General features: G+C 50.6%; 6 protein-coding genes across 6 annotated transcripts; 4 read left to right on the top strand and 2 right to left on the bottom strand.

Annotated features, from left to right (window-relative positions):
• Positions 1-328: 328 nt before the first annotated feature.
• On the bottom strand, positions 329-712 carry TRM44_1 (tRNA(Ser) Um(44) 2'-O-methyltransferase; the record flags this gene model as incomplete). Its single annotated transcript, XM_066119608.1, has 1 exon — positions 329-712. The coding sequence occupies one exon, from the start codon at positions 710-712 to the stop codon at positions 329-331; it is 384 nt and encodes a 127-aa protein (XP_065975404.1).
• A 1,908-nt stretch (positions 713-2,620) lies between these two features.
• On the top strand, positions 2,621-3,427 carry SUI1_1 (Eukaryotic translation initiation factor eIF-1; the record flags this gene model as incomplete). Its single annotated transcript, XM_007813488.1, has 4 exons — positions 2,621-2,648; positions 2,875-2,949; positions 3,107-3,199; positions 3,279-3,427. 4 exons carry the CDS (start codon positions 2,621-2,623, stop codon positions 3,425-3,427), a joined length of 345 nt encoding a protein of 114 aa, XP_007811679.1.
• Positions 3,428-4,445: 1,018 nt separating this feature from the next.
• Positions 4,446-5,350, bottom strand: J3458_009160 (uncharacterized protein; the record flags this gene model as incomplete). The annotated part of the gene is made up of 3 exons (XM_007813489.2): positions 4,446-4,644; positions 4,712-4,767; positions 4,847-5,350. The coding sequence occupies 3 exons, from the start codon at positions 5,348-5,350 to the stop codon at positions 4,446-4,448; spliced, it is 759 nt and encodes a 252-aa protein (XP_007811680.2).
• A 2,519-nt stretch (positions 5,351-7,869) lies between these two features.
• On the top strand, positions 7,870-8,607 carry J3458_009159 (uncharacterized protein; the record flags this gene model as incomplete). The annotated part of the gene is made up of 1 exon (XM_007813490.2): positions 7,870-8,607. One exon carries the CDS (start codon positions 7,870-7,872, stop codon positions 8,605-8,607), a length of 738 nt encoding a protein of 245 aa, XP_007811681.2.
• Positions 8,608-9,880: 1,273 nt separating this feature from the next.
• J3458_009158 (uncharacterized protein) lies at positions 9,881-10,980 on the top strand (the record flags this gene model as incomplete). The annotated part of the gene is made up of 2 exons (XM_007813491.2): positions 9,881-10,272; positions 10,374-10,980. 2 exons carry the CDS (start codon positions 9,881-9,883, stop codon positions 10,978-10,980), a joined length of 999 nt encoding a protein of 332 aa, XP_007811682.2.
• A 2,087-nt stretch (positions 10,981-13,067) lies between these two features.
• Positions 13,068-15,901, top strand: J3458_009157 (uncharacterized protein; the record flags this gene model as incomplete). The annotated part of the gene is made up of 10 exons (XM_066119607.1): positions 13,068-13,188; positions 13,560-13,611; positions 13,668-13,718; positions 13,774-13,956; positions 14,010-14,085; positions 14,169-14,295; positions 14,344-14,531; positions 14,593-14,842; positions 14,902-14,972; positions 15,032-15,901. 10 exons carry the CDS (start codon positions 13,068-13,070, stop codon positions 15,899-15,901), a joined length of 1,989 nt encoding a protein of 662 aa, XP_065975403.1.
• Positions 15,902-16,944: the final 1,043 nt, after the last annotated feature.

Below are 16,944 nucleotides of genomic sequence, written 5' to 3'. Positions count from 1 at the left end.
AATATTTGCTCTTTAGTTGAGCATATCGATTTTGAAATCTTGCCTGGGGTATAACGAGATCATGATGGACCCTTTTGACGTAACCTTGCACAGCTCCTTCGCCATGTCTGTGAAGAACCTCAAGAAGATGAAAGGCAATTCGACCCAGTTTGGCATCCAAAAGGTCACTTGGCGAACCCCCAAGAAAATGAACGGATATTGTTCCAGAACACGAATTGGTGTTCCACTGATGAAGGTGTGCAATTCCTCGGACCTTTGGGTGATAGAAGGGAAGATGCTCCATAGCCACCACATGAGGAATATATATGACCAAAGACGTGACGAGTGTTTATGACTCATTCATGACATGGAATGTACAGGTTTGATTGAGGGGGCTGTCCCTTCTTTCGCTCCGGGGGATCAATCGTCGTACTAAAGAGCGCTTCAGAGGTATATGAGGGATACTTCGAATGACGGGTTGGACCGTGTCGGGCACACGGTTGGAAGTAGTGACCTCGTCCATGTTGCCATCATCGTACAAGATATCTGCGCGAAATAGCCAAGTAGAATTGATGTTGGGGTTGTGAACCATATTCATCATGATGCTAGAAAACAGCTCTGGCCCAAAAGTACAGCCATGGCTGTAGTACGGCACCCAAACGTCGGTCTCGGTGGTTGAATCTTCGAAATACGGCAATGCTGTTGAGGGCACCTCCTCGGGTTCAAATGGCATAATGAACTGGCCGGTCGTCGACGGCAAAGTCTAGTAAGAATCTTGCATATCAAGTTCGTTTGCTTTGTGACATGTCGCAGGAAGACGGCGGTGGTTGTTGTAACAACTTGGTGCCAGGTGTACCAAACAAACAGATGATGCGACACGGCGACACCATTGACCCAACGCTCGCAATTCTTTGGCCCAATGCACGATGCGTACTGTTACACGCCTAGTTCAGCGGCAAGCACCAAGGCGGTCACAGGCGAGAAGCGTGAGGCAAGTTAGAGATGCCAACACAACTTGGTTGAAAAATCCGCAAGGCCAATGGCGGTTGCCGCCGGCGGCGGGACAGCGAGTAGCCAGCGGGGCTGAGAGAACGCAATGGAGGGGCAATGGAGGGGCAGCAATACACAACCACAAAAAGACAAACCTGCGAACGAGAGAGGCCTCGACGCAGGTTGAATGGCTGTTGTCTGCAGAATTGTGTCTTGATGAATTTAGATTTGGAGCCCCGACATCAAAGATTGAGCTGACAGATTCAGATGGCAGAATGACAGCTCATCCCGCTGCCCCCCAGTCGGTGTGCTCCTGGGGCTGCTCCTGCCATTCATTGTTCGGGATGCCGCTTCAAGGTCGTTTGACACCGATTGGAGACAAGGAGAAAATAGTTATTCGACCAAAAAGAGAGCCGATCCATATGCGAGTGCACGTACGGAATACAAATTTAATGTTGGGATCGATTGATGCAATTGGTTGCACCTGCTGCTCATGTATGCCTCCCAAAGTTCTTGTGGCGGCACTAGAGCGCGCCGTGGAAGCTAGCGCCTGCTCACGTGAGTGAGAACACATCTGTCTGGTGCTCCAGACCAAGCATTTATGCTGCAAGGCTGGGAGAAGCTTTTTTCTACCTATCAGCCAGGTGCGAAGAAAGTTCATAGGTACCCGCCGGCATTCCCTTGGCTCGGTGGCACAGATGGCGCGGTGACGCCGCACCTGAACACAGATGTCGATGGCCTGCAGCAACCAGACCGCCAAGCAAATAATTGAGCCTCGCAACTCGCCCGCACGTGTCTAGAAAGAACACGATCAAGGCAACACCATTTTGATATCACGGTCCCATCTATTTTGCGGCCAGCCAGAGGCCGGTCTCGCCCCTGCAAATTGCAGGAGCTGGTGGGCTGTCATCAGTTTGAAAGAATCCAGGCATTTTACAGGTCACTGGGCCTAATGGGCCTAATGAACCCTGTCGCGATTGGCTCACCACGCTTGAGCGCGAGACTTGAAGGCTGGCACACCGAGACATACGCTGCAGCTCTCAAGAGCATAGTCGTCAACTGGTCGACTCGCCTGATAGCCGGATGCTAGGCCCTTCTGTGACCTTCTGTGGCTCCTCACCTCAAATCTAAGGCAGCAACTGCGCCTCATTCGCCCACCCGACCCGTCGGTGGGGCACTTGGCCGCTACTCGCCGCCCGTTGTCCGCCAGTTGCAAGCTGCGCCCGTCTCTGTAGTCTGCCACCTGCCGCCGTCTGCCCACCACCTTCTTGCCCACACATTCCGCCGCCCGCTGCCCAAGCCCCGTGCCCCTCGTCTCCCACGCTATCAAAAGGCTCCAGACAAGTCTTCTCCCATTTCCCGCCCCTCTTCCCATCACCACCAATCCGGCCTCTTGTCGCAAACGCTCTTGTCAGCCCTTTGCCTCTCGCCACGCACATTTAAACCTTTTCCTTCGCCAGAAGCACAATCCTCCTTCTCGGATTCCATTCTTCCCCCATCGCCTGCTGCTTCAACTTCGCCTTCACGAACCTACAACTCGTTAAAACAATCTTCACACAGCGAGGCACCTCTATCTACAGCCTTTCGCTGAAACACTCCGACTTCGTCAACAAAACCCATTTCCCACAGTCACCCCTCAACGTCCGAGTTTATGTCCATCGAAAATCTTAAGACCTTTGGTAAGTTACCCTCTAGCCTCGTCATCATCGCCCCATGCTCTCGTCATCACCATCTTTTGTTTTTTTTTGTCCTTCGGCCATGTTTTTCCCTCTCGCCCACAAACCCGCTTTTTAATCGCGTCAACCTGTCTCGCTCCTCTGTCAGCTCTCGGCCCCGCCACTTCACCCGCCACGACGCTCTGGCTCCCAACTTCGAAAAATGATGCTAATTTCACGCAATTTTTAGACCCCTTCGCCGAAGCCGACGAAGATACAGGCGAGACCAAGCAGTCACAGAATTACATACATATACGTATTCAGCGTATGTCTTCCACGCTTGCCTTACCCGACTTGCTGTCATACCCGCATGATCACACGGAGCGGCAATATATGTCACAACCTTCCTATCTCCATCTGGCGTGACAGAGAGAGGCAGCAGCGGGTGCAGCTTGAACGCACAGTTACTGACAAATGTATAGAGCGTAATGGACGTAAGACTTTGACCACTGTGCAGGGTCTCCCGAAGAAGTTTGACCAGAAGAAGATTCTCAAGGTCATCAAGAAGAAATTTGGTACGTCGAGGGCTGTCCCCAAACACACCCATTAGTAGCGACACCGGGTACAGACATGGTTACTAACAGCACTCTTCAGCCTGCAATGGCACTATCGTCAACGATACGGAAATGGGGGAGGTGATCCAGCTCCAGGGTGACCAGCGCAAAGATGTTCAGGAATTCCTCGTCGACAAGAAGGAGGGCCTTGAGCTAGACGCCAAGACCATCAAAGTCCACGGTTTCTAAGCCCGCAATGCGCCGTTGCCCTGTCAGCTGCGTGCTCATCGAGAGACATGCGCTGACGTAGAGGACGGTTTGGGACGAGAATGATCCCCCGCGTATTGCGCCTCTTTCCAGATGTATCGATAGCCAGGGGCTCAACTCGGCTCCAATCGAACTCGAGGACGACGGCCACCATCATCCACTGATGCGTGAGATTTTTTTGCTTTTTGTGGTTGTTGAGTGAGGACCCTCGGCAATGGCGAGTATTGGCCGCAGCGAAACGGAAAGCACAGCGACCTGCCTTGCTCAACCCAGGGATGAGTTCGGCTACGGGCCAAGTTTATGCATGGCTTGTCAGTCGCTCGTTAATTTGTTTATCAGGCAAGCTGGGCCGTAGCCTTGGGCAGAGTAGTGAAATTAAAGATGAAATTGCAAAAAAAGAAAAGCTACTGAGCACAAGTAAAGTGACTTATGTCAAAGTGCGAGAGGAACTGATGGTATGAAAAGCGTTGGGGTACTGCTTCATATGATGCGTGCTCCAAAACGCTGTGATGCGACCATTATGCTGTGTGTAACCGATTAATTATTCGACGCTCCGACGCTGGTCAAACAAAAGAAGCAATTGAGCCCTAGACACTAGACAATGGGGTATTTTTTTGAGATTCAACGCCCGCCAAGCAAATGCCATGCAACAATAGATTTCTCAGACACGAATCCGTTCCCCCATCTTGCTTCTTTGCTCCCCTCCTTTCCCCCCTTGGTCCTCTCTCGGGGTCAACTTAGAGCTCTGCTCGTTCGATGGACCCCTTGATTTGCACCAGCATACCATATCCGTCATTCCATAACTCTTTGACATGTCCAATCAACGGCATGGCAGGATAATCGGGTTGAAACGAATGCATGTGTACCAGCAGAGTCACCATGCTAATGTAACTTGCTATCGAAAAGACATTGATGGATGTTGACGTCTCCTTTCGTATGTTGATCTTTTGGTGTGTGATATGGTAGCATACTGTCAGCGTCTATCGTCAAACAAGGCGAGTCAGTAACAATCCATCCTGGGTGCGTCGGTATATATCCAGAAGTGACATACGGTTGCTATGCCTATCCAGCCCGGGAGCATGAGCCGGGGGTCTTGAAAGCCACCGGCACACGAGAGCACGGTCATGGTCAGATACGCATTGACGGCGTTGATTGTGAGCAGACGGACGATGGTCGCTTGGGGAGTGTAGTGGATGAGCCTGTTGGAGAGTTAGTTGGACTGCAGAGTCGACTTGTCAATTTGTCGCGCGTTGGCATCTGACGGACCATCGTGACATGAGGCAGTCGGTAAAGAAGAAGGAGAGATAACCGCAGGCAAAGCACTACATGTATAAGAGAGCTGGTATTAGCGAACTGAGAGTACTGCCGGCTTGGGCCGGGGGCGGGGGCCGGGTAACGAACCCATATTGTTGCCAGGGCGCCTTCTGTCAGGGCGAAGGGGACGGCATCGTCACCGCCGTTGCAGGGCCCGGTTGTGCACGCTCGATTCGGGCGCACGACGAGAATTCGATCGGGGCCAGGAAGAAGGCGTAGGAGAAGCTGCAGGGCGCATGGTAGACCCCACCAGAGCGCGGGGAGAATAGAGCAGAGGCGGAGGGCAAAGAGCCACGGGTGCCAGGGAGGAGGGACGTTGAGGACGACGGCGACTCGAGGTTGGAGGAGAGACGGGTGGACGGGTGGAGGGGACGAAGACGACGAGGAGGACGGGTCGGAGTGGCGGTTGAGGCTATGGGTGTGAGTGTGGCTTCGTTTGTGGTTGGAATTGGAGGAGTTGCGATGTGAAGCTCCGGCCGCAGCTATGGGGACATGCATAGATGTTGAAGATGCGATGTTGGGCGGCGGGTGGTCGGTGGGCGATGAGGATGCGGTGGACGCCGCCCTGTGGTGAGGACGGGCCATCGCCATTGCACTCTCAGGCCATGGGGGGAAGCAGTCGAGTTTTTGATTGAATCGGTCGGCAGGAACTGGATTGTGGTTGGTGCTGCGCTGAAGCCGGACCTTGCTGCTCGACTGTTGGAACTTGGAGGTGGAGGAGGCTCGACGGTGCGGGATGGAGGCACGGCGGAGAGCGGAGAATGCAGATATAGCTTGACCGGCTGCACAAAAGAAGCTGGCGGCGAGCACGCGAGTTTCGAGTGGGAGGGGACAGGCCAGTGTTGTGCTATGCCCGGTCTTAGATGAGAGATGACACCGGACTGGAAGGCATGCTGGCCAGGGTGTTGGGGTGGTGCTGGTGCTGCCCTGCTTCAACATGAACACATGCCTGGCATGCTTGATCCCACTCCGTACGTCCTGCCATCTGGTCGGAAGGTGGTGGGTAAGGGGACTTGGGGGAGTCGAGCTTGGTTGGCAACGCCCACGAGATGATAGCTGATGGCGATCCCAACTGGATGACTGTGGAGAAATGAAGCCCCGTGTGGATCATCCACGGCTTGGGCGACGGGCTGATCCAAGCTCTCGGGAAATCCAACGTCATCTCATCCCCAGAGGGACGGCGTGGTAGCTTGTCCCTATCATCCTTTCTACGGCAAATACCAGCGCAAGAGGATACATCAAATACCACCAGCTTGCGTCAATGTGCAGCCCTGACTTGATTCTTGTCTCGGATCGTGTCAACAGCCTTTTGCAGCAAACATACCAAAATCGCCGTGCATTTGAGTCCTGTTTTCTCGACTGCGCCATTCCTGCAAGCCACCATCTACGGCAACGCGGTTTGCCCATGTTCAAATCGGATGCCCACTGTTGGCAATCAAATCACCCTTCGATTCTCACCAATCAGCTTTGCCGGCGAAGCAATCAATCTAGATATCAATGTGGTGCGCCGAGATTATCGGCTACGCCACTAACATGGAACAGAACCTAGATTCCTGGCCCCCTATGGAAAGCAAACCAGGTAATTGCATGCCAGCGCCTTTTATGCAAGCCGCGTCGCATTCCGTGCTATTGGGGTGCGTCATTGACACCTTGTTCGACATCCCCCTTATCTCTCGAATCTACAGCATCCCACTGCGTTTCTTTAGGGTTAGAACTCGTCTCCATATCCCGGTCTTCTCAATCCTGCTGGAACCATGGTTAGAGCCATAGATGATCGGTGCGCGCTGAGGTGGCTATGCGTGATGAGTAGCTCCTTGATACATGACAGACAATACTGTCGAATCTTTGCCATGCCAGCCATCGTACGGCGTCAGGCTATGTGCGATGATGTTCACGGTGTCTTCGGTGGCTGGAGTTTTCATGCCGTTTCAGGAGGACAGTGGAGATGCTACTACCGTATCACCCACGCATTTTATACGCTGCATACGTCTTGTTCTCTTGTCATGCTAATCCAGAACTAGGTATAAGTCTTGTCCGCAACAGTAGTGACTGGGAAGCTGTGAGAGTATGCTTTGAACTTGTGGCGGCTGTTTCATACTCGGTGCAAGCGCATTTTGCTTTTCAGTACGACGGCATCGGTGTCTAGATTTGTAGAACAATGCCACGTCCTTTTTGATTGTCTCCATTGAAAGCCCTCAGTATTAGATCCGCCGGGGGATGTGCCTTTGCCAGCAAGGGGCGTGCTCAGCTGGCCCTTTGGAGAATCGTATCAAACACCTGCTGAAGCGAACTGGACCTGTGAGTTAGAGGTGTTTTTTCTTCTTCAGAAATCATGAATCATCTTTCCTGACTTCTCTGAGGCTTTTCGCCCCTGTGGGGAAACGAATCTTCTACCGCATGGCAGCAAACAGGCCGCCATCGACGCATTTGCCCTGCTGAGGCTGAGAACATCATGAGCTGAGTGGAATTCGCGACAAACAACTTCGACTGTCATCATTGATACAGGGGAATCGTCTCGGCATCTGCACATCTGCCGCTCGGCTTCTCCGAGAGCACAAAGTCCCACAGTTTGGCAGGATCATGTCCGGGCATGGACGCGTAGGCTTGCCTCAATTTTGGTAGCTAGAAGCAGGGTTCAGGGCCATGTAAATCAAGACCTAAGCTATAAAGAAGTCATTTTCGTTAGCACAGTCCGTTTTGAGCATGGAAAGAAAAGTAATATGTTACACCACAGACGGACCACAGCACAACTGTGACACGCAAGGAAGTTTGTCTATCTGACACCTTACTGTTCCCGAGACCTTGTGGGGTTGTCATGCAAGCGACTCGTTATCCGGCATTGCTCAGTCGCGGAGTAATCTTGTACAGACTCATTCTCTTGAACGAATCGGTTACATTGAATGTTACTTTTCGGTTGAATCCGGTCCACCACCGTGTCACTTGTCACACGCGTGTTTTGACCAAGTCGGGGGATATGGCTTCACCCATGGCCGCCGTCGTAAGTTGGAGTAGCCTTTGCCACGATTTTCCACACCCACTTGACTGGGTAGGTATATCACATGTGGAAGCATGTCCTTGGTGCTGACCAACGATTGCAGGGAAGCCAAGAAATGACAGAAGTAGCAGCTGCAATTATAGCTATACGGCGAGACATTAGTGTTTTGCGCGTCGAGATCAGTGAAGGCCTTGAGAAAATATGCTCTTCAACTTCGGTGTTCGACAAGAGCCTCCTGGATGTTTATGGGACCTTCATGAAAGACGTCAGTGCGCGGCTTGACTCCTTAGCGCTCGACATCATGACTACCAGAGTCGACATACAGGCTCTGGGGCTGGACATTGACCAGGCCCACGACCGTGTATGCACCACTCTCGACGACCATCGCAGTGGAATATTCAAGGCTGTACAAGACTCGCACATGGCCACGTCTGGCAGACTTGAGGGATTGTCAAGGGCTGTCGTCGACGTCAACAGTCGAACTAAACATGGGTTTCTTGAAACTGGCCACGGTCTCGATGTGAACCACGATGCCTTTGTAACAAGGCTCAACAAGGTATCCGAGGATGTCAACTTGACTGTTTGTAAAAAGATCGACAACGCCAACAGCCATACCAATAAGCTCATTGTTGACACGAGAGACCACTTGCAAGGTCGGCTTGATGAGGTCCAGGAGGAAGTGGAGAGTTCACGTCGCCGGACACACGAGAAATTGAACGATGTGCACGAAGCCATTGCTGGCATCGTGAATACTACACGCGACAGACTTCTTCGCAAAATCGAACAGGCTACGTCGTTGTTCAGCTCGATGCAGCCGTTGATGCGCGAGCTCAGGAGGAACCACAAAGGGTAACTTGCAACTCCTCTCTAAGCAAGGTTAACGTGCTGATTTGATTGATATAGGCACGCCAAGAACGAGGTTGAGATCGAAGGTGAGATGGTGCAGGCTGCATGCTATGCCCCAGGAATTTGCGCTGATGTCGACGATTTTAGATCTTCACGATCCCGTTTCTCGTCCATCACCAGGTCACGGCAGCGACACATCTCATACGAAGAGCGGCCCAGAGTCAGTACTACACTTTCGAAATGATAATGATTCCATATCATCAGTGGCAAAGGGGCTGTAAGGACTGTCGGGCAGCGGAACCTGTTACTTGTTTCCATTGATATTGAGAGGGCGAGGATGGCTCCCCGGCTTGTAGTCCTCTTGAGCGCGTAATGTTTGATGTAATTTCCCAGTGGCTGAGTGGGAAGGTCGACGGGTCTCGTATTTCTCCCCCCTGCCGCACAGTACATAGGGCGAAAACACACAAAACAAACGTAACGTGGCCACGCCCATTTTTTTGGGGTATTTTATTGTGTGACGCCCCCCTAGACATGGAAATGGATGCTAGTAAGGGGCCCCACGACCCATTTTCTAAAGCGGATACGACGGACAGAAGAATTCAGCCCTACACCCTATATAGATCTGTGTATGCTGAGAGTGCGAGGATACATGTGGAACGATGTGAGATGTGTTGGCGGACATGTGTCGATATTGAAAATGGTGCCACCAATCGATCTGTCGTCCGGTCGGTTGACGCAGTAGTCGACCCACGCGACGTCTTGGCATGCCATAGTTTAGATCGTCGCGAGTAAAATGGTGCCTGTATGAGAAATAGAAGAAGATCAGGATATCCGGTTTGGCCACCAAATTACACCATCGCTGTGCGTCATTTTCTAACCGGGATTGACCAGTTCGGCAAACGACCGAGTCGAGGCTGTGATGAGGAAAGTGGCGTGTTGGAAAAAGGCAGTCTCGAACCCAATTCCCGTTAACCGACGACCGTTAACAGTCCACCGTCGACCTGTACGAATGGGGGCACGAGCCACCGCCAGACAGAACTGCAGGGTCCAAACGTCTCCATTGGACCTAAGTGGCCCTCGACCTCTTGGAGACAGCCATGGAGCGAGCAGCTTAAGAGGATCAAGACGAGCTGGAGAGGATGGAGAGGGGTGATGGAGAGAGAGAGCGCGAGGCAGCTGGAGCGAGTTGACGGTCAACACAGCCAAAGTCCCCGCTCCCCATTTACATAACAATTTGTTGTGCTGCTTCCTGTTTTTGGTTTTTTTTTTCCTTTCTCCTTATGTTCTCGTTTTATCTTCGTTTTGTCTTGCCACGAAATATCGACCACCTCCGATTGTGCCGTGTTCGTTCGGTTGCGTCGCAGCCCAAGAACCCCTCGGTGTGCGACGTAATCGCCATCATGACTATGGACACCGAAGGCTCCCTCGTCCACCTCAGTGATGGAGCTCGCTTATACGTCAAAATACTGGGCGACAATGACAGGTCCAAACAGCTAGTGGTTGGTCTACACGGCAGACCTGGTGTGTCTGACCATCGAGAAACAGAGGCCTCATTTCAATTTCTGTCGTCGCGGTTTCGAGTCCTGGTATACGATGCGCGAGGCAGCGGACGCAGCGATCCCAAGGGCCCTTACACCCACGACCGTTGGGCTGCAGATATAGACGAACTGAGGTATGTGCCGTCTCCTCCTGTTCCTCGGCTGGGGTTGATAATAGTCATCAATAAATTAAACGCCGGCCGTCTCTCGAGAGTCGTTTTCTAACTATGACCAGAATCTGGGCAGGCTCAGAACCCATCATCCTCGCCGGAGGCTCATATGGCGGATATGTTGCCCTGGAGTATGCCATCAAATACCCCTCTCATATATCAGCTCTCATTCTCCGAGACACGTCGACTTTCGGCTTCAAAAGCACCATGTACTGTCTCAAGTCATCACTTACATCCCCCCGAATCAAAGCCGATGCAGATCGCCAATACAGAACCTGGGCAGGCTGTTTAAGAAACAACGACGACCTCCAGGCTAGTTTCAGCGAAATCCTCCCCATTTTCGAATCAGAGAAGACGGGCAGCGAGCCGGCGCCGATAGTGTCCGACCCAAGCCAGTTGAGATTGCATTATGAGACGCACAACTTCGCCATGAGCTACAATATGCCGCGGTTTGACGTACGTCCGAGGCTTGGTGACATTTCTGCGCCGACGTTGATCGTGGTCGGGCGACATGATCTTGTTGCGCCCGTACAGTTTAGCGAGGAAATGCACAATTTGATGCCAAACTCCCAGTTGGCCGTCTTTGAAAAATCTGGACTTAATCCGCCTGCAGAGGAACCGGACGCTTTCCAGCAAAGAGTCACTCAATTTTTGGACTATTTTAGGCTATGATGTAATATACCCCGTGGCGAGGCCATTGAGAGACCATTCTTGTGTACAGAGCATAGTAGGTCGCATTACATTCGTTCTGGGATGGAAATATACGTACGGAGTAGGTGCTGGAATTGTTTGTCGCAGAAAGTGCCGTGACCAGTATGGCAGTGGCTTGGACAAGCAGCAGTTATCGACCAAGCCGCGTATCCGAGCGCATACCAAAGATTGTTATGCCTTGCCTCTTACTCCCTGTGATTTCTGCCTCCCATAATTGAATGTAATGTTTCGCATGTTGATATCGCGTGCTCGTGGTGTCAAAATGGCATTAAGATGATGATGTCGCTATGCCGTACTGGGTCATCATTCACCAGAGCACGTGTGGCATTATAAGAATAAGATTCTTGAACCAACTACTTCAAAAGACTCTTTGACATGTAAGAGCTTTTAATTGGCACTTTTGATCAAGTTTTTTCTTCGGGCAAAACCTTGGAAGCAATTAAATCACTGGCAAAGCCGTAGCCAAGCAGACGCTCGGCCAGTTTCTCAGCCCTCGGTGCTTAATGATAGCTAATCAGACAGCAATATTCGAGATCCACGAGATTCGGTCTCGTCCTTTTGCGTCTACCATAGCATCCATAGATGGCATTCGGCCGAGAATCGTCGTCCACAGTTACGTTTGCATCGGGTCGTTGTCTCGTTCGACGGGAAAGAAGGAATAAAGGGCCTCATAGAGCCTGTTAAGGGTAAGGGAGGAGGGAGAGTAATCAATGTCAATTTCAATTATCACATGCCAAGCTGTCAGTGCTTGTGAGCGCGACGGCAGACTTACCTATTGTGACATTGTCCCACAACACCGAAAACATTCGTGCCAGACCAAGGTTGGTCGAAAGGACGATGATGACAGTTATCAGAAACACAATGACTTTAATGCCATCTGAAGAACTTTTCTTGCATATTCGCAAACCAAAGTGAATCTTGACTGTTTTGCAAGCGTTTGAAGAGCCGAACTAGGGCAGCGGCGGCAGCTTGGTGCGTCCAACTGGAGTGGGCGGGAAAACACAGAGTGCCTCCAGCGCAGGCAAATGGAAATAGCCCGACGATGATTCATGAATGCAATTTAAAAGGCACTGTTCTACCCCATGGGCTTTTTAAATTTACACTCTTACTCACTCGGTATCCTCTTGTGCAGGAAGTGGTCGTCCTCTGGCTACATCAGTCTTCGACGATACGAAATCTGTGCAATCGCTTCCGAATCCCATCAAGTCCCTGGCAGTGCAACTCACCGCCCCCCTTGCATTTCATTTTACTAAAATATGCGTCAAGTCGACGGGATACGCTCGATTTCGCAGAAAAGATGCCAGCAGATGAAGCCAGGTGACGGTAGGAACACAACATAGGGCGACATCAAGCACATCGCGTGGACCTCTCTCGCGAGAAAACTCACAATACAAGGGACATACATATTCATCAAGACAGGAAACAAAGAAGGTCCCATGACCGTAAGTACCAGACCACTTACACCCGTAGGATGCCGACGGTCAGGGCTACAAGAGTGTCAGTCTGGTTTGGTCCAACTGTCAAGAGTGCTCATCAAATAAATGTAAGGCTTGGCAGGTGCTTAGCTTCCTATCGTCGCTCCTTCCTTCTTTTTATTCCCAGCCCGCTTCTCCTCCTTTTATCTCTTCCTCTCCTCATGTTCCAACGCTTTTTTTTTAACAGGTACGCAACACCTCATCACATCTGCTGAGACCAGAGATACAGTTCTCGTCAGTAAGGGCGATACCAATACCTTCTATCACAAGCACATATTGTACTATCATTATCTTATTTGACTTCTTCCCCTTCGGCTTTGGTGTTCTCTGCCACAAGTGAGTATCGCGTTCTAGCGGACCACCACCTCGATTTCAGAACTTCGATTTTCAGAGCTCGGGAAGAGAGATTCTCCTTACAAAGTCTTCTACTGTATCATCTTTCTACTTATTTTTCTAAAATTTCCCCTCGAAATTTTATTTCCATCATTTCGCTCTGGTAAGCCATTTCCTCCCCACCATCGAGTTGGCTAACAGCAGCATCAGCACGAGGAGAAACAATACGCGCAAGTCATCATGGCTCACCACGGATCCATGGCCAAAACGGGAAATCTTGATCATGGTTTCAGATCCGTGAGGAAATCATCTTCGGATGACCATCTTACATCCCCAAGTCCGTTGCGTGGCGGCGGCGTGTGTGAGTACTCTTTGATTGCTTTTTTTTTCGCCTTCCATCTACATTTCCTCGCCCTTACCCTTCCTTTCTTACCCAACCTTTTTTTTTTCATTCACATCCAAGCTCCATCGCCTCCCTGGCAGACATTTTTTAGGATCGTTTCGCCACTTAGGCAGTATCGTCGGGGAATATCTGATCGTCGTACTTTGACTTTTTGAACACGTCCTGTTTTCTTCAAGTGTATACTTAGCTTTCTATGGAAGTTGGACAGCTTTTCTATCTTTAGGAACTGGCGATGGCCACAGATTCTGTTAGGGCTGGCACAGTTAGCGCCCTATTGTATTAGAGTCATTACAGATTTGCTACGTATTCAACAGCTAACATCCATCTAGCTCTCGGACCACGCTACGCCAGTGCTAGAGCTTCGCCAACACCGACCATCCAGTAATATGCCGTCTTTTCTCTCCTTCAAGTCTGCCATGACTACTAACATAATGCAGGAATCACCGTCGCAAAACGGCCTCCGATGACGGGACGCCAAAGTCTACCAAGTCAGTACCACCAGTCGCTTCTCTTCGTTTGAAAATTGTTAATGATATCGTACAGTTCTTCGGCTTTCCTAGTAGGCTCTAGTGTCGAAGATGATATTTTCACCGAAGTATCGTCTGAAACCCCGGCCAAGGCATCTGTGGCTAACAACGAAACACAACTTCAAGTGTTCGAAGGCCCTCCGGCAAAGGTAGATGCTCAGGTCATCTACCCAGGCACTGCCTGCATGTTCGTTGCAAAGTAAGCTCTGCGCCATGTTCTTCATTTCATTATGCCTAACAGTAATTTGTTAGTCTCTCCCAACCTTACGAGGACAAGGTTCTCGAGTTCGAAGTTACCAAGGCCTTTAGCCAATTTGGAGAGGTCTGGGTGAAAATCAAGAGAGATAATTATCACATGCCCTTCGCATTTTGTCAATTCACTGTAAGGCAAAACTAATCACAGTTGCCCAGAATTTCGAGGAAACTGCTAAAACAGGAGAATTTCAGAATGATCACGATGCTCAGAGGGCAGAAAAGTTTGGCAAGGGAATAAAAATTCTTGGTCGGGCTTGCCGCACTGAGATGGCTCGGGCCCAGTGTACGTGAATTTTTCCCATCTTCCAGGATCATCGGCTGACTTCTTTAGCCTCTTTCCTTGTCTCAAAGAAAAGTGGCATGCCAACTACAATTGCTGAGGCTACAACGCTCCTCAGCCAGCTCGGAGAAGTCGCAAAGGCTGAGTTTGCAGACGAGGGAATCCAACGATCTCTTGGTGTTCCACCGCCTGTCCTCGTCACATACAAAATGTATGATTCTAGGCGTGAACCAGTCAGAGTAAGTACCTTTTATTTATCTGTGTCTGCATATTTCATCCCTTTTCTAACTCCTGTGGCAGTACTTTGCCCAGAATCAAACCTATTTAGTCATAGCCAACAATCCAAAACGACACAATGAGATCGTGCCTTCTGCGTCCAAGTGGGACGGCGGCGATGCACTCATGCAAAGATACGACCAGGACCGTCGATCCGCATATGTTGGGAACCTCCCCTCCGACATGACTGAGGACGCTCTTCGCGCTCTCGCCAGCTCCAGTGGAGAGGTTCTAGGGATTCAGATATACAAGAGGGAGATTCCAGGCAAACCCGGTATGTGTCGCCGCTTAATATCCTCCCGATAGTGTTAAGTAGTCTGACACCCATCCTAGGACAAACAAATTGCTTTGCATTTATCGAGTTTGCAAGGCCAGACGGTGCTGATGATCTGATCACAACTATGGTGACTAATATCACATCATGCACCAGTACTACCTGCCGATGCTAATCTTTTGACTTTAGAACAGTACAGAAATTGATGGCAAATCCATTCGAGTGGAGCGTAAGCATTCTCGAACGTTTGAGACTCCACGACGTGAAGCTGGGCACAAGAGCTGCTGGTCGACTCTTCCGAGACGCCGGACTCCCAGTTCATTTACGCTGGCTCAGACTGCAAATATTGATGATAATACATCGCCAATGAGATTCACTGAATCTCAGCATCGCTCCACAGCCTACAACAAGTCATTTTCTTATGGGCAGAGACGCCCGCGCCAGACCATCTTCAATAGTGACACGTCTGTTGGCAAAGCCATGTCCTCTCTCAACCTTGAGCAAGCTCCGGCAAAGGTTGATGATACAGCTCAAAATGTTCAGCTCAGCGGACCCCAATATAAAGTCGGAGCTTCTGAATCCCCTACTAAGAAGTCCGTTGAGTTTGAACTGCCTAACGGAAATCGCTCCGGAAATTGCCCGGCCACCCCCAAGATCACTGCGGCAAACGGGGATCAGCACGTGGCAGGTCCGCTCATGCCGGACAATGATTCCGGCGCTCAAGCAGCTGTCAACACTGCTGCAGCCCACCAACACCCGATCTCGCCAGGTGTTATGATGCCGCCCTCTTTTGGTTGGACGCCATTCTATCAGCCGTTTCCGCAAGGCTATCAGTACATGGCGGGACCATTCACTCCTCATCAGTCAGGGAATGAAGGTATAGTGCCATCATATATGACTCCTCAATACCCTGCTCATCCGACCATGTTTTATAATAACATGATGATGGCAACGCCTCCTATGATGGCTCCTCCTCCGACTCCTACGGGACAATTTCGAGGTTCGGATCACCACAAGGGACATGGCCGAGTATCCAATGAGCAAAACTCTTCTCAGTAGAAGTCATTCATCACCATGGCCCAAAATCGACGCAGACCAGCAACAGCAAGCGTGGCGTGGACACAGACAACATGCTAAGATGCTTTATTGCAAAGACTATTCAACCGTTGAGACGTTTCCTAGTTTTCTGTTCTTTTTCTTTTTACACGAGTTCCCTTGACAGAAGGCACAAAGAGGAACTTCCTTTCCGATGAGCTACCCGGTGGTTGGGAATGCTCGGCCGTGCTCTTTTCTGGAATTATGCAAATCAAGGCTTTTTTTCCTTTTCGCTGTGATTTGGAAGTTAATCTATTTACATGGACGGACGTCTGGAAATCCGGGGGCAAGAATCGCGACCAGTTTACCGGAAGTAAGAGCGGTTAGGAGACACTTGTTTGAGTATTTCAGGAAATCGTGACTAGAGATAGGATAGTCCATTCTGCGAACGGCGCAAGGAATTGGAATCCTGTAATCTAGAAATTAGGTTGGCTGATAGGGCCAGGAAATTTGTGACCTGTAGTGTAGAGTTTTGTTCACAACACCAAAGGGCCGGCATAACTTGGTGAAAGTTTAACAGCTCACAGCTCGAATGGGGGTTCGAGGGGGAGCTGCTACGGAAGAGTGCGAGACTCGGCGAATGGGGCCGCCAGGGTGAAAAAAAAAAACTGTCACTGGGGGGGATGCGATCCCTGTTTATTTCAAACCTGTTCTCTCTGGGAGCAATTGAGAGCGCCAACGGACGATAAATACAAGCACCAGACTGCACTTCAAGCGCTGTAAGGCACCACATGCAGGCATCAATGTGCAACTGTGCTGCTTTGGCCTCAGGCAGCATCATCATCGTTGTTATTGGTAATCAATAAGTCGACATTTGCATCCATCAACACTAATCACACACATCACAATGCACAGCACAGCTGCCTTCAGATATTGGCATTGACACATCATCCATCATGCATGCACCAAGTACCCCATCATGGATCCAATAGTTAATTCCACCAGCTATGCTCCAGGCCCAGCTGATCCACCATCAGAAGCGAAACCCCCACCGCAGAACGCCAATT

The sequence above is a fragment of the Metarhizium acridum genome, assembly GCF_019434415.1.
Source record: "Metarhizium acridum strain ARSEF 324 chromosome Unknown scaffold_141, whole genome shotgun sequence".
Taxonomy (NCBI): domain Eukaryota; kingdom Fungi; phylum Ascomycota; class Sordariomycetes; order Hypocreales; family Clavicipitaceae; genus Metarhizium; species Metarhizium acridum.
The sequence above is the reverse complement of the archived record's forward strand: the minus strand, read 5'-3'. Positions and strand labels throughout refer to the sequence as shown.